Source organism: Dipodomys merriami, unplaced genomic scaffold (genome assembly GCF_024711535.1).
Source record: "Dipodomys merriami isolate MVZ:Mamm:240054 unplaced genomic scaffold, mDipMer1.0.p SCAF_5, whole genome shotgun sequence".
Lineage (NCBI taxonomy): Eukaryota > Metazoa > Chordata > Mammalia > Rodentia > Heteromyidae > Dipodomys > Dipodomys merriami.
The window spans coordinates 68226590-68243292 of NW_027206068.1; the positions used below are offsets into that span (position 1 = coordinate 68226590).

A 16703-nucleotide genomic window follows, 5' to 3' on the forward strand; every position below is an offset into this window, starting at 1 on the left:
GACGCAGGCTCTGGCAGGGGATGATAATGACCAATGGACTCCATGCCAAAGCCCAAATCCCATCAGTCTCAGTAGGCCAGGAGGCCCTGGTCTTAGTGATACTCTCACTGCGGTGGAAAGGAAGGAAGATGGCTTTCTTTTAGGACAGTGAGCATTTGGGAAGCTGGCAGGGGCTGAAGCCTAGTTAGAGAGGTCGGGGGAGCGGGCTTGGCTTACCTTGGAAACCAGGGGGACATACGATGAGCGCTTGCTGGAAGGGGTCAGGCCGGGCACATATCTGGGCTGTTCCGGTCTGTAGCGGCATGCTCCGCTGGGCCACTGCAGCCATGGATGCCGCTGAGGGCTGGTAGAGTGTAGATTGGTAGTTTAGTATGGAGACTTCGGGATTGGCTAAGGAAATAGTGGCACTGGTAGAGGTGGGAGCCTAAAGGAATGGTGGGGATTAAACAAAACATAAACAAAAATAAAAAATGAGGGAGGTGGTATGTTGGGAGACACGAATCTAAATCAAATCAATGAATGCAAAGAAGAGCAAATAAACCAAAACCAAGATCAGGAAAGCAAAAACAGAAAGGGGGTGGAAATCCAGTTGGAAGCCTCAGGGAAGGCAGGCACCCGGAGCCTCAGCTTTGTGAGGCCCTGAGAACAAAGGACACCTGCACACCGTGTATCTAGACACAGAAAAGTTAAGTTAGGCTAGAAAGCTATTAAAAAAAAATAAAAGTCTGTCCTGAGCTGACAGGTACACTTTCTAACAGCCTGAAAGGCTGGGGTTTTGTTATTTTGTGTGTTTGTGTGTGTGTGGTAGAGGTGGGGTTTGAACCCAGGGCCTTGTGCATGTTAGCTAAGTGGTCTACCACTAAGCTACAACCCTTGCCTGAGTGGAGGGTTTGTGGATTCCTTGGGTTCTGCATGGCGGTGTCTGTGAACATGTGTCCATGTTCTGGTTTGATGCTTCCCCTCTGCCCTCCCCACACCATCCTCTCTCGTGAAGGAAGGCCTCCCTGTGCACATGCTTCCCTGTGTGCTCAGAGACTGTGGGGCCCCACATTTGTCTCAGTTATCTCCACTCTGGCCAGTTGCAGCTCCTGTTGCTTTGGCCTTTCAAAAGTCCCTGGAAACCACTGATGCTTCAGTTGCTGCTTTCTGGTGCCTGGGACCTATGAGGCCCTATAAACAAAGGATGTCTTGGCCTCTACTTCTCTTCCAGTTCTTAGGCAAAGAGTCTAGATGACTCTGACTGGGCACATTGGCCCCTGAGCACAAGTGTCCAACAATGGTTTAATGAGAGTGGTCTGTGCATCGTAGTTTAGCCCTGATGCCCATGTGTTACCTTCTTTCCTATATTCAACTTCCTCGCTCTCCAGGTCCCTTGGGCACTGGGCAGATTAGTGGACTTGTTGTTTGCTGAGACTACTGTGAACACAGACCTTTCATCTTACACAAATCCTTTGGACCTACAGAGTTTGCTCTAAGCCTCTGCTCCAGGGTCTGGCTGGGTCTCCGGGCTCACTAGCTGAGGTTTCCCTATCATAGTCACTGGTCCTTACCCCCTCACTCTAACTGCAGCCATTGGGCCTAGCTCTAGTTGGTCTGCCTGGCAGTACAGCCTGGTTTCATTCTCCTTGGGAGGCAGATCCTACTGGTGACCTCAGTTCTGCAACATAGTTTGCATCCAGTCTGCATTTATCTGTTTTTGTTTATTGTCTGTCTCATCATGAAAACCACAAGCTTCTTAAGAGGTTGCATCCTCCAACTTCTTAAAGATTCTAGAACAAATGGAACTTGTGACCTGACATGGGCCCGGAACGCAGTGTGGTCCAAGGCAGGCAGATGGACACCCCTCTGTTGCTCCACTTTCTATCCCTGCTTAAGCACCAACTAGAGAAGCACACATGCTCTGTATTTGGAGGAGCATGAGAGGACTGCTAGGAATGGCTGGGGCCAACAAATAGGAATCATAAAGACAAAGAAAGTTTACTGATAATTTGGTCTTTGCAAAAAAATGGGAGAAGTCCAGGCACTGGTGGCTCATTCCTGTACCCTATGTACACAGGGGGCTGAGATCTGAGGATTGAGGTTCAAAGCCAGCTTGAGCAGGAAAGTCCATGAGACTTTTTTGCTTACGTGGTGCTGAGGAATCGAACTCAGGGCCTCATGCATGCAAGGCAAGCGTTTTACCACTGAGCCACCTTCCCAGCCCCCATGAGACTCTTATTTCCAATTAACCACCAGAAAACCTGATGTGGCACTGTGGCTCAAGTGGCACAGTGCTCACCTTGAACTGAAGAGCTCAGGGGCAGTGCTCAAGCCCAGAGTTCAGGTCCCACCACAGACAAAAAATAAAAAAGTAAAAAAATGGGAGAAGTGATTCTTGGAAGCAATTGACATCCGTAAAGGGTGTGGGCTTGGCCTGGAAACCCACATTAAAATTCTTGATAGAAGCCTAGGTGCAGGGGTTGGGAAGGTGGCTCAGTGGTAGAGCGCTTGCCTTGCATGCCTGAGGCCCTGGGTTCGATTCCTCAGCACCACATAAGCAAAAAGAAAAAAGCCAGAAGTGGCGCTGTGGCTCAAGTGGTAGAGTGCTAGCCTTGAGCTGAAGAGCTGAGGGACAGTGCCCAGGCCCAGAGTTCAGGCTCCACAAACGGACCCCCTCCCCCCCTCCAAAAAAAAAAGGCTAGGTGCAAATAATAGAATACCATGGAAATATTAGTGAAGGGGCCAATTTGCAGGGTGACATCAGGACAGGCCTCCTCAGTCACCAAGTTTCAAAGAGGAAGTAGAGGAAGACAGCTTCCTTGAGACATAAAGAGTGATTGATTACCGATCTAGTCTTGAAACATAAAGGATTATAGACTAGTAGTCACTTGGACCAGGTCCTTTGTTTCGTCTACATCTTACTTGTTTCTTAGTCTCCATCCATGCTAAGGGCAGTGAGGAACTGATTGTGTAGCTCACTGTTCTACCTCTAATATGAAACAATAGGTATATATTATTCTAAATCCTAAAATAGGTAAAAACAAACAAACAAACAAATGCCAAGGAGCTCCTGTAGAGAGCCTACTACTGGACCATTAATGGGCAAAGGAAGTCTTACTGGATTCAGAGAGTGGAACTCACCTACAAAAGGCATCTGAGGCCCTCCACGGGCGGCATCTGATGCTGTCAGAGCCTGGACTCGGATGCCCGCCTGCTGGGCTCAAAGCCCAGACTTGATGTGCATGAGTGAGAAAATAGCCCTGGGCAAGAGGGTCAGTCACTGTGCGTCAGCTTTCTCCTCTAACCCAGGAATGCCATTCACGACATCTATCTCACACTGTGGTGGGAAGCTGCTATGGGGAAGAGAGCATTCTTATTCCATAGCTGCCTTTTTGATGAGAAACCCTTTGGGTTGGGCAGGCCGTGTGGCACTCTGGAATCCATGTCCTGGCTGTCACATCACAGGGAAGGTGGGGGTGGCCTTGTCTGTTATGATCTGGGACTCCAGAATCACAGTTCTGTGTTTCAGTGGAGAGACAGCCTGGCAGGGAGAGTCACCTGATCTGATACACACATCTGGGTATCCTTTCCTGAGATGGAAGACAGATGGCAGATGAGGACAGGAAATTTGGGGCTAGGCAGTTAAAGATCAGGGTTCTCATGAGGACTGATGGAAAAAAAAAATCTCCTCAAGGAAATGAACAAAAAAACATGGTGGTGTTTTGTCAGGAAGCTCACTTCCGTATGTGGAAGCCTCAGACTCAGGGCTGGGCAAGGGGCTGTGTGGGAATATTTATTTCTCTGGCCCTAAGCGTTTAAATAAGAGCTCTTCATCCTGAAGAGAATGCCAAGAACACGAATGGCCCCCAGAGGGCAGCACATTCTAGGGAGCTAACACTAGGCCTTGGCAATGGAATTGCTCCATGAGTGACCTGGAAAACAGGGAGCAGGGTCTGGAAAACAGGGGCCAGGGAGACCTGGGTGACAGCAGGGAATCCTTCAACAAAGTATGCACAGCCAGTGGCCAATACACACAGTTCCAATCTGGCACATATACGTTTTCCAAAGGTGTGTGTGTGTGTGTAAATACACAGAAACACTGCTATTGACATGAAGACTGAAAAACCTAGGAACATTTCCTTGGGGGATGGGTAAATGGAAGGTGACAGGGAAAGTAAGAGTCTCCTAGATGCTAGAGGAAGCTAGAGGTAAAACTTGGGGATTATTTTGTTCAGTGTGTATTTCCCAAGTGCCATTTCTGTTTCAAGCTTTTCACGAAGCTACTAGATTCTGCCATTTTTCTGAAGAAGAAAAAAAAAGGACCAGAAATCCATGGGAAGAAAACCTTGGTTTCCTTGTCCCTTTTAGGTCCAGATGCTGGGATTTGGGTAGTAGACTGCTGAACTGGTTTTTCCCATGATTTAGAAAAAGGATGAGTTGCATCTGTGCTGAGAAGGAGATCAAGTGGATACAGGGGTGTGATGGGCCTCGGTTCCTTCCAATTCTACAGTTCCTCACCAGGCAGATGTCAGGCATAAAGGATCAGGGTGTCATCTCCCCACTCCCCCCATCAGAACAGAGGATGTGGGAAGAGGGGCTGTCTAAGAGAGATTTGCCTTTGCTAGTCTTTCCTGAAACTGTTCAGCAGGGCCAATGCAGAGAGTGCTGGGGTCTCTCAAAGGACATAACCACTCAAACAAATGCTTTCTTAGAGCTAAAAACGACTACACAGATTTTGGGTGTGTGTGTGGGGAATCTGAGTCCCAATGCTCATGCCCCTCTTACCTGGTTGTGGACGGTGGTCAGCTGGTTGTTAAAGGTCATGGTCAGATTGGTAGATGTGCTAGGGGCCACATGAGTGATGAAAGGGGTTTTGCTCTGGTTCACCGTGTCATACATATTCACTCGACGCTTGCAAATCTCCATGTTTTGGAAACATGACTTGACACTATTCATGTAGGAGGTAGAGAGAAGCACAAGGAAAAAGGAAGGTAAGGTGGGAAAAAGGGGAGAGAGGGTGGGGAAAAAAAGAGGTTAATCCAGTAAATGAAATAAGTAGCAAAACTTAACTTTAGGTCTAAACATCCTGGCTTTCTCTTGAAAAGTCTGCATTTGGGAATGCCAACGTTATTTAGATGACTTCCCCATCATTCTCTGCTCTCTCTCCCCATCCAGGGTGGCAAAGGCTCTGTGGATATCACAGAATGCTCTCACCACACTTCCCTCCCATTGTTTCTCTACCTACAAGCTCACTGTTCTCAGCTCTCAGTTTGGTTCTGGCTGGTAAACAACTGAACAAATTCTCTACCTAGGAGCATTACATTGAAGCTAAACCTGTCTGTCTTCCTCAAAGCCAATTGTGGTTTCCTTTTCCAGCAACCCTACATCACCGGCACCATCTAGGGGACGGCCACAGAACTCTTCAACCCACTTGGATCAGCAGTCACTTCTCTCATTGGCATAGCATATGGAATGAAGACAACAGTACTAACAATTAATACTAATGCTAACATTTTGAGAGCAGTGGGAGGTATCTGCAGTCTCTCACTCAGCTTCTCACTCCTACGCCATTCATGAGGTGGGGATTTTCATCTTTTATGAGGAAACTTGGGAAGACAGGTAATTTGTCATGAATAGGTAATCACTGGCAACACACACACACACACACACACACACACACACACACACACACACACACACACACACACACACACACACACACACACACACACACACACACACACACACACACACACACACACACACACACACACACACACACACACACACACACACACACACACACACACACCCCAGACTGACATCTTTTATTTTTAAATGCTAACATTTAAAATAAAGTCCTATCTCATCTTTAATCAGAATGTAATAACCGAATATAAATAGCAGTTTTCTACTATTTTAAGATTAGAAATGTCTACTGTTTCTGCACATTACAGGTATACTGTATTTTTGACACAGCAGATGTTTATGGGCCATCTCCAAATGTCTTTCCATGAAAGATATATTCTAAGTTCCAAAAAAACTAATGCAGACATGACTTGGAGATTCCTAAAACTTCTTCCTAAGTGATGAGTCACACGGGCTACAACACACACCACATAGTGTTTACTGACTGGTGGTCTAGGCAAGAAAACATTCCATGGTAACCAACAATACAGTGCCAAGTTCACCACCCAGCACTTTTCATGAGAAGCTGAAGGCATAAAATAGAGCAATTTGCATTTTTTGAACTGTTATTAGAGCATTTTGTGACCATCCAGTGAAAAGTTTTCAAGACTCCTTCAAAAATTTGCTTTGAATTTTGATGATCAGGATGAGGCAGGTTGATTTTACTTTAGATTAGTTTATAATCACACTGGTTTTAAGAGAATTGGGGTACTCTAATCTTGATACAGAGAAATGAGTGTGGTCTTCTCTACTTGTCAGCTCTATGTTGGATAGTTATTACCCAGGCCCAAAGGTGGGATCCACAGCAGGATGGGTCTGGAGGTTTATTCCCACCCCAGAGTCTTCGATAACCTTTCAGCAAGTTCTGTGGATACTTAGGGATTTGTCCTCCTCTCAAGTAAGCTTATGTGTTGTCAAAGACCTGCCTTTTCTCAGGTCCAGTTCCTGAGTTCTAAGTGGCCAGTACTCTTCTATGAGGCATTCTATTCATGTTTCCCTGCAGAGCCTAAAAAAGGACAGGACTCCACTCATCCAAGTGACTTTAAAGACATGACTTAGAGTTGGGTGCTAGTGACTTATGCTTGCAATTCTAGCTACTCAAGAGGCTGAGATCTGAGGATCACAGTTCAAAGCCAGCCCTGGCAGAAGAGTCCATGAGAGGTGGGTGCTGGTGGCTCACGCCTATAATCCTAGCTACTCAGGAGGCTGAGATTTGAGGATTGTGGTTCAAAGTCAGCCCAGGCAGGAAAGTTCCTGAGACTCTTGCCTGCAATTAACCACCAGAAAACCAGAAGTGGCACTGTGGCTCAAGTGGTAGAATGCTTGCCTTGAACTGAAGAGCTCAGGCACAACACATAGGCCCATAGTTCAAGCCCCATGACTGACAAAAAGAAAAAAAAAGTCCATGAGATTCTTATCTCATCTCCAATTAATCACACACACACACACACACACACACACACACACACACACACACACACACACACACACACACACACACACGTAGAGCTATGGTGCTTAAGTAGTAGAGCACTAAAAATTCAGGGACAGAATCAAGAATCCAAGTCCTGAGGACAAGACCCAGGACCAGAAAATACCACCACCACCACCACCACCACCACCACCACCACCAACAATCCCCTAACAAACAAATGAAAAAACAACAATGGTATGACTTAATGAAAATGTCCAACAAAAGCTCTCTAAAAAAAGTACCGCCACCCTGGTCTCCTGTCTATTGCTGTCTCTCCATCATCCCTCTTTATACCCAAATACAGAAGGGCTGGCTTCACTGGAGTCCCAGCCAGTAGATCACTCAGTTTGCCTTTCTTCTAAGGGGACAGACTTCTTTCTCCTTGACTGTCTCCTGCCACACTCAGTAACAGCACAGATGCTGTGACTCAGTTTGAAGGGATGGAGTTTCTGAATGAGAAAGGCACTATCTGGTTGTTGCAATGAAGTGTACTTGCTTCCTTAGCTGCTACAGAACAGAACTGAAGCAGAAGAAGCAGTCTATGGTGGGCATGGATCACTTGCTTCTTGTAGCCTGGGAAGGGCCAGGTCTAGCCTAGAGACTTAGCCCAAACTAATGGTCACCAAAGAAGGGCTGAGCTCAGCCTAAAACCTCCCCTGCCTCTAGGCTTTTCTCCTAATACTCTCCCTGTTCAGGAGCTATCAAAGCCATCCTCTCTTGAGCACACTACTTGCCCTGCAGACACTCAGAGATGGGGCTTTTCATTGTTCCATGTTCCAGGTACCTCTCATTTACAGAGGCATCTTGTGCCAGCCCTGGGGCTTGAACTCAGGACCTGAGTACTATCCTTGACCTTTTGTGCTCTACCACTTGAGCCACAGCTTCACTTCTAGCTTTTTGGTTAACTGGCGATGAGTCTCAGAGGCAGAGTGCCAGTGGCTCATGCCTGTAATCATAGCTATTCAAGAGGCTGAAATCTGTGGATTATGGTTCAAAACCAGGCTGGGCAGGAAAGTCTGTGAGACTCTTATCTCCAATTAACCACCATAAAACCAGAAGTAGAGCTGTGGTTCAAAGTGGCAAAGTGCTAGCCTTGAGCAAAAGAGCTCAGAGACAGTACCCAGGCCTTGAGTTCAAGCCCCACAACTGACCAAAAATAAAAAGATTTTAAAAAAAGAAAAAAGAAAGAAAAAAAGGAAAAAGAAAAAAAGAAAAGAAAGAGAAAAATAGTTTTATGAACTTTCCTATTTAGGCTGGCTTTGAACTGAGATCCTCAGAGTTCAATATACTGAATAGCTAGGATTATAGATGTGAGCCACTTGTGCCCAGCTCATCAGAAGCTTCTTTCCCTGGCCCAGTCTTCTTCTTGAAGCCATTCCCTACTCACCTAGGAAAACAGACTTCAGATAGTGTTCTCATGACCTCTCAAATACCCTCATCTTAGTGACCTTGTCTTTATACTGCCCTTTTCCCCATGAACTGTTGGACCTGACATGAGTCCCCAAATCACAAACTCATGAGGTTTCCCTGGCCACATTCTTTACCCCTTTTACTTCGTGCTGTGACAGTAGCTTGGTCACCTGAACATGTAGCTCATTTGGACTCCTCCCATCTTCATTTCCTTTCCCATCAGTACCTGCCATTCTGGATTACAACACTCTTCTTGCTGGTACCAACCCCTTCCCTCATGAGTTTAATCTGTTGGTCTTAACAGCCTGGCAAACATTCAACATGGACAAACCCCACTATCTGTTTTTACTATGCCTTCCCCTGGGAAGTCAGATACACTCCCTCTTCATGTCCAGCCTTAATGGTTGACAATCCTCCTGCACAACTGGTCAATTTGCTGTGTCACCTTCTGACAGCTACTTAAGACTTTCTATTACTCTTATTAACCACCAGTTTTTCTCAACAGGTAACTTTATCACCTGGTTTTTGGAGACAGAAGCTGTCTGACAGGAAATCCTCAACTTCGCTCCACTAAGCCAGCACCCCTGTGCCAGCTGTGCATCCCTGCCGTCCTCTCTCAGTGACACTGGCCTGTTTCCTCATCTGGTTCTTCCTCTGCCCTTCCTAGGGAGTCAGGAACCCAACCCTGAGCATCTTTCTCCTTCACTTGCTACCAGAGTTTTCCCAGCAGCATTTAAAACTGTTCAAGCTTTAGGCTTGGCCTCCCCAATCATCTGCTTCTTCCATTCCTTCGCACAGCCTCACTTTCTGAGAATGCTTGCTATCTGTTTCTCTGCCTCTCACTTGAAGTTGAACCTGCTAAGTGGGTTCCTGCCACTGCCACTGCACTAACACAGCTGTCACTAAGTTCCTAACAGCCTGCAAGTTTTGAGATCCAAAGGACATTTCTCCAGACTACTCATGTGACAACTGATAGATCTGTGCTCAACACACAGCTAACCAGCCAGTGCTCTGCTTAAAAGGCCTCTAATGAGTTCTCAGTGCTCTGGGGATAAAGCCTCAAATCTTCACCAGCCAGAGCCCGCCTTGGTTTACTCTGGTGGCTTTACTCTGATGGCTTTTACTCTGGTGGCTCTCATCCATGGTCCCCAAGCCTAGTGCTTGGTCTTGCCCATGCAGGAGAGTCTGCAGAGGCTTATCCCATCTTCTTCCTTACTCTGCAGCCCACCCAGCAAGGCTCCCTGTTACATTGCTTGTCACACACATCCTCTTCCTGATGATAGCTTTGTCTCTGGCTACCTGTCTTACACCTGTCCCTCCTGTAGACTGTGAGTGCAGTACGCAGAGTGCTCATCTGCCACAGTATATAGCACACTGACTAAATGAGCAAATACTACATGAATTAGACTGAGTCTACTTCAGGATGGTCTGGGACTAAAGTCTGGTGCTAAAACTAGTTTTGCTCTAGGGCACTGTTGTTCTGGGTATCTTCCTTTATGCCCAGATTCCCCAGTCTGGTGTTCTCTCTCTCTCTTCTTCCTTCTTTTCTCCCTCCCTTTCTTTCTCTTTTTCTCCCTCCCTCCCTCCCTCCCTCTCTTTCTTTCTTTCTTTCGTTCTTTTTTTCTTTCATTTCTTTCTTGTCCTAGGGCTTGAACTCAGGGCCTGAGTACTGTCCCTGAGCTTCTTTTGCTCAAGGCTAGCATTCTACCACTTGAGCCACAGCATCACTTCTGGCTTTTTCTGTGTATGTGGTACTAAGGAATTGAACCAGGGCTTCATGCACTCTACCATTAAGCCATATTTCCATCCCCTGGTTCACTCTTTGTTCTCCTGTACTCCTGTTCCCTCCTTGTTAGTACGAAGTAAACTGTGGCCTGGGGTCCCAATCTAGCCCCATGTCTTGTCTATGATATTTACTATCTGGACCTCTCAAGAAATTGTGCAACCCCCCTAGTGTAAGGGAGTAAGCAAGACACCTACTGTGTACTGTGGGGAAAATCTAGTAGGTGTGTCATGGTGACGAAGGGATGGTTTAAGGTTTCAATTGGAGTAATTCTCTTATCAGCATCTATGGTGAGCATCTTCTTTAACAGGTCGATGAACTCCCGCCGATCTGCCTTCTCCACCAGCATGTCACTCCCTTCCAAATCTGTTGTCATGTTCACCTAGAAGCAAGCAGGGACTGGTGGGTGACCAAGGACCCCTCGCCTCCTTTCCCTCTCCTTACAGCTTCCTCCTGGTCTCTCAGGACCCCCTCCCAGCATCCAGGAGGCTGTGCTCTGTAGCCACATAGGCATAACGGGCAGAGCAGGACAGGCCTGTCGAAGGGGCTGGGAAAGGCAAGAGGGCCTCTGCAGTATGCTGGCACCTGCTAATGCATCTCAGTGATATAGTACATAAGCTGCTGCTGCTGCTGCTGTTGCTGGGATCAGCTCTCATCACGCCTCATTAAAAATAACCACAAGGTGAAAGGAGTTCTGGAGACTGGTTGCATAACAACGTGACTGTTCTCAATTCTACTGATGCATACATTTAAGAAGGGCTAAGACGGTAAGCTGGATGCCTTATGTGGCTTGCCACAATTAAAAACAAAAGAATCACAATGGAATAGTAGAAACAAATGATGCAGGAAGGGCAGTGGAAGGGGCTGAGTGCCCTTTCTCCCGTCTACAGTGCATCACCCTTTTCATGGTTTCTTGAGTTGGAACCAGAATTATTTTAGCTTCTATGTTAAAACTTTGGTCACCTTGGACAAGGGAGGCCGAGTTTTTTTCTTAAAAGAGCAAGTCTGTACTAGGACAGCCTTTAAAAGGCTTGTTTTGTGGTGCTTTCGATTTTCTTCAAGATGGGCTCTGGAAAGCAATTTCAGTTTTGTCAGACAATCTAAGCTACTAATCAAGAGACAAGTGTACTTTACTCACAGAAGCAAGATTCTTCGCCACACTCAGCTACAGTTAAGAGATGTGCTAAGTGTTTATTGGGCCATAGCTTTATTTCTCATTGCTTTAAAGAAAAACTTAACTTTGCATTGTTCTGATTTTTCACTGGTCTTCACTGAAAGTCGCTGCAGTTCTAGAATGTTCTCTGGGGGGCACTAAGGCTAGAGTCACTACTAGGGAACTGACTTATGTCTGAGAGCAGTGAGTCTAGTTGGCCTAAGTTCCTTTAAAAGATATGTTCAAATCCTAAGCCCTGGTAATTGTGAATGTGACCTTGTTTGGGTTTAAGTTAAGGTAAGGTCACACTGGATTAAGGTGACACTGTCTAGGCTCAATGACTAGTGCTTTTTCAATTTTAATTTTTTGTGCAGGCCCTTGGGCTTGAACTCAGGGCTTGGGCGCTGTCCCTGAGCAATTATGCTCAAGGCGAGTGCTCTACTACTTGAGCCACAGCTCTGATGCCAGCTTTTTGGTGGTTAATTGGAGATAAAGAGTCTCATGGACTTCCCTGCCCCCCCCCCCCCCCCCGTTGGATTTGAACTGTGATCCTCAGATCTTAGCCTCCTTTGTAGCTAGCATTACAGGCGTGAGCCACTAGTGTCCAACTCATGTGCTTTTTGTAAGAGTGGAGATCTGAGTGAGGGAAGAGGTGGGTTGGGGAGGAAAGGGTGAGAATGTTTAAAGGGGTGACATTGGTCAGAATGCATGGCATTCATAAAATGCTTTGTTAAATGGCAGCTCCTTTGTACAACTACGTAACGATAATGACAACAATGAAAACAATAGAGATCTGGATGCTGAGACAGAGACGGCCCAGGGATGGCACATGGAATGAGTCGGGGTTAGAATGCTAAGAACCAGATGCTGTGGGAAGCTGGCAGGGAGACAGGATGGAGAAAGGAAGGGAGGGATGCTGCTGCACAGGGACCGTGGCCCTACGGCCACTCTGCTGGCCTCTAGAAGTAGGAGAAAATACATGTCTGCTGCCTGAAGTCATCCAGTGGGTGGTACCTTGTAACAGCAAGTGTGGGGAACAGATACACAGAATCAGAGGCATTAAACTCAATGTACAAATGATGGTCAGTTTTGTTATGAAAACATCCATAAAGATTGGCCAGTATGGGCCAGGTGCCAGTGGCTCATGCCTATAATCCTAGCTACTCAGGAGGCTGAGATCTGAGTATTGGTCTTTGAAGCCAGCCTTGGCAGAAAAGTCCCTATGAGACTCTTATCTCCAATTAACTTAACTCAGAAACCAGAAGTGGCGTTGTGCTCAAAGTGGAACAGCACTACTCTTGAGGGAAAGAGCTTAGGGATAGTACCCAGGCCCTAAGTTCAAGCCCCATGATAGACCAAAAAAAAAAAAAAAAAGACAAAAAAGATGGGCCAGTACTATTTGACAAGTAGGAACAGTACGTTGAATCTGTTTTTAAGGAACTAGTATAGTTTTTTAAAAAAATGTTCTGCAAACCAAATGGTATGTATTTTTGCTAAGGCTGGCCTACAACTACTCATGATCAAAGTCAGTAGCTGCAGTGGTATTGTGTCGGCAACTATTAGTCTATCCCACCCTTGTGCAAGTCTTGCTGCACTTGGTTTTTAAAGGGCTTGCATTGCATACTCACCCACGGAGCTTACCTGGGCCATATCATCTAAACAGTTGAAAATGTACTTTCTTGCTTCTTTTGACTTAATCCCCGTCTCAGCTTCATGGTCATCTGGTGTCTATGGAGAGAGGCAAAAGCTGATGGATAACGTGACTTATCTCCTAGCCACCCAGCCTTAAACCCTTAGGCTCCTGAAGGTGTCTTTCCCAGATGCTGTCTCAAAGCACGCCAAGTTGGACGACTATTAATGCCCTGCACCCATTGGGAGCATAGCAATAAAAGCTTTTGGTTCTTCATGCCAAGGTCACTTGGCCAATAGGTGGCAGCAGTCTCTAGAGGCTGCGTTTTAGGCTGCCCCTTTGCTGGGGTGGGGTCACACGCATCTATGGCCCCAACTGGCTGGGAGATGGCAGTTTCCAACTGCCATGGCGTTTTGGACTCATCCATAAATCAAGAGGTCATTCACCCTCAAAATTCCTCCCAAGGATGGCACATATGCAGTGGCTTCAGTCTTGGGAACAGCTAGACAGGTGGAGCAAGGGGGACCTGGCCTTCCCCTCCCCCATCAGAGGACTTCTGCTGAACCCTCAACCTTCATTCTGTCCCTCATGGCTGTCATATGCCAGGTCTCCTATTAGCAGACAATGAGGGCCCTGGCCCTCAAATCTCTTTGGCAGTGATGGGCAAAACATGATCTTTATACTGTATTAGAATTTTCCTAGGTTTCTGAATAAAACAAAAACAAAAACAAAAAAACAGCCCAACAACAACAACAAAAAAACCACTAACATATCCTCCTGTAAAAATGGAGCATTAAGCATATTTAAGACTTTGATTAGCTTCCCAGGAAAAGACAACAATTTTAACTGCAAGGTGCATATCAAAGTACAAGCAACATACGTTTCTATGGTACAACAACCTGGAGTTTATGGTGTGCAACAGCACTGTGCTGGCCCAGCACAAGTCAGACTCCAGGGTGCTATAAGACACTCCCGCTCATGTCCCTCTTCATCTGCCAGGGCCACCACAAACATTCCTGCCTGGCCCTCAACCACATATAGTAGTAATACTCCTCCTTCCTCCCCCACCCCTCCTGCTCCCACAGGCTTTCTTCCCAGGAGAAGAGTCCTTTACATGATCAGCCAGAGCTGTGGTATGTGGTCTTGTGTCCTTCTGGACTGTGAGATCCTCATATACAAGGTGTAGCTTCTTTCTTTCCCTAGTCACCCCTCATGGCTCACTAGATCAAATTCTGGGAGTTTAGTCATCTCAATTTGGGGACTGAGCTCCTCCCGCAGCAGTGGGACAAAGGAAAAGATGCTTTCAGATATCCAATTCAGCCACCCTGGTTATCAGCAACTGCCTCCCTGCAGTCCCTTTATGCTGACTGAATTAAGATGAGTCCCAGGATCGAGCTGCTCGTGTCAGAAGCTCCCCATGAGTGGGCCTGAGCCCTTCTTTCCTGCAGGCTGGACCACTTGGTGAGAAGGGGAGGGGACACTCTTCCTACCTTCAGCCTCCACAAAGGATACGGTGAGTCTGTGTCACGGTTGAAAAACCTCGTTGTCTTTGTCCCTGCACTTAATAAATATTCAGCTGGCAATCCTTGTGTTTGTGAAATATACCGAATCTGCAAGAAAAGAGAAGGAGGTCAGGGCTTTTCCTGTCACTGTACATATGGCACATATGTGGCTTTAGTGGCTTTGACAAAAAATGGAAATGACAGTTTTATAGGGAAAGGAAGAAGCACAAAGAAATCAGGAGGTATAAAGAAAAAAAAAAAAAACCCAGCAAGGCAAAGGATGCAAGGAATAGGAGACAAGATACAGCCTGCAATAGCATCCATAGCTCGGGTAATAAATGAAATGCTAATCCAGGGTATTTTCCAGACGGAGAATGAGCTCTTGCTGTAACTGTGTCATCTGGACCCACCTGATCATATTCTGAAGCTCCTGGATATAATGGCCAGCCCAGGAACAGCTCGGCAATGACACAGCCCAGGGACCACATATCAATCGCCTCACAAAATGGTAGACCAAGGATGATCTCAGGGGCCCTGGAGAGGCAGAATGGAAGAAACCATTAGCAATATGGAAACATAGGGAGCTGTTTCTGTATAATTCCTAGCTTGCCAGCCTGGGGTTTCATAACTGATTCTGCCTATATATAAAGAGCCTGTGGTTCTTGGGAAAGGCTGTCTTGCAATGAGCCTTCCATTCTTTGTCTTGGTCTTCTTGTTAGAGGAAGACATGGTTAGCCAGCTGGCAGAGAGGAAGGGAAGGTTGGTGGTGGTAGAAGAGACCTAAAAGAAACACATCTATTGACTTAATTACCATTAGGGTTCAGTCAGGTGAGTTGACAATCCTTTTAGAGTAAGTAGGAAGTTAGCTTGTCTAGCTCATTCTGGAACTCTATAGAGAATGACTTTGCTTTTTCTTCCTCTGCCAGAAGTCTGAAACACAGATTAATCCACTTTCCAGAATATATAAAATAAACTGTCTCCACCTAAAATATTGAGATTAAATCTGATATTCATTCATGCCAACAGGAATTCCCATCAGACTTTCCCTAGGCGAACACTGCTATTGTTTTTTTTCATCAGCTTCAAAAAAGGTAATCTCTATAAAAGTTTTTTAATATTACAGCTATAGAACCCCATTTATGAAAACATCATCTGAGAGTCAACCAGAATTCCATTAAAAACTCGACAATCAGCTCATTCCTGATGGTAGAGTTTAATGTCCTTTCTGATGATAGGCGATGTCACATGTTGGAGATTAAAAAAAAACAAAACCAAACCCCCAAAACCAAAAATCCCACAACAACCCAAAATAATCCTGAATATATAGTTGGTAATCAAACCCAGGAACCATAGACCATACCTTCTTTTCTAGCATGTGCCACTAGGTAGATAAGGGAAGGATTTGGAGAAAACCAGGCTCAAGTTTTGTGATATGAACACAGCTGATTTTCTTGATGTGATTGTAGCTCATTTTGTGCTGCTAATGAAATAAACCTGCCCAATTTATTCTTTCTCCAAGGGTCCTGTGTTGTTTGGTGATGCTGTAAGAGGCAGATCTGCTGCTCTTTTGGCAGCTGGGAGTGGGAGCCAGGCCCAGGAGGCTTTGCTCTGCCTAAGTCACCTTTCACTGAGCCAACAGGAGGGAGAGGAAGGGGGCTATTGGTCAGCTTGGGATCTTCCTCTACTAGCTGAATTTTCTCTGTTCAAAGGGCTGCTGGAAGCCAGGTGCTACACCCATAATCCTATGTGGGAGATAGAGGAGAGGACCATGAGTTTGAGACCAGCCTGTTATCGAAACTCTATCTTAAACTTATAAACAAAAAGAGGTCTGGGGGTGTGGCTTAGGTGGTAAAGTACAAACTCAAGGCTTGGGTTCAATCCTCAGTATGATGAGGATAAAAAAAGAACAGCTGCTACCTCCTCAATTTCTATGTGCATTCATTGCTCATTTCTTTTCTCTATAAAATAGTTAAAAATATCAAACCTCCAAAGCCTTGCCTTTTCAGATATACGAGTGCTTCTGTAGTACCACCATAACAAAGGGAAGTGCTATGTTTTTAAATGTCCCCCTACTTTTAAGCTGG

At 46.0% G+C, this 16703-nt stretch overlaps 1 protein-coding gene across 2 annotated transcripts in view; it reads right to left on the reverse strand.

Annotated features, from left to right (window-relative positions):
• Positions 1 to 16703, reverse strand: part of Hipk2 (homeodomain interacting protein kinase 2) — a 195778-nt gene that overhangs the window by 49855 nt on the left and 129220 nt on the right. The window contains exons 3-8 of one of the 2 annotated variants that reach the window (XM_069996899.1): positions 15030 to 15153; positions 14608 to 14727; positions 13129 to 13215; positions 10532 to 10716; positions 4765 to 4927; positions 217 to 343 (exon numbers count right to left, since the gene is read on the reverse strand). In XM_069996899.1, the coding sequence (XP_069853000.1) occupies positions 217 to 343; positions 4765 to 4927; positions 10532 to 10716; positions 13129 to 13215; positions 14608 to 14727; positions 15030 to 15153 (806 nt within the window). Of the gene's footprint in view, positions 1 to 216; positions 425 to 4764; positions 4928 to 10531; positions 10717 to 13128; positions 13216 to 14607; positions 14728 to 15029; positions 15154 to 16703 lie in introns of both variants that reach the window. The other variant, XM_069996898.1, reaches the window with a different exon arrangement.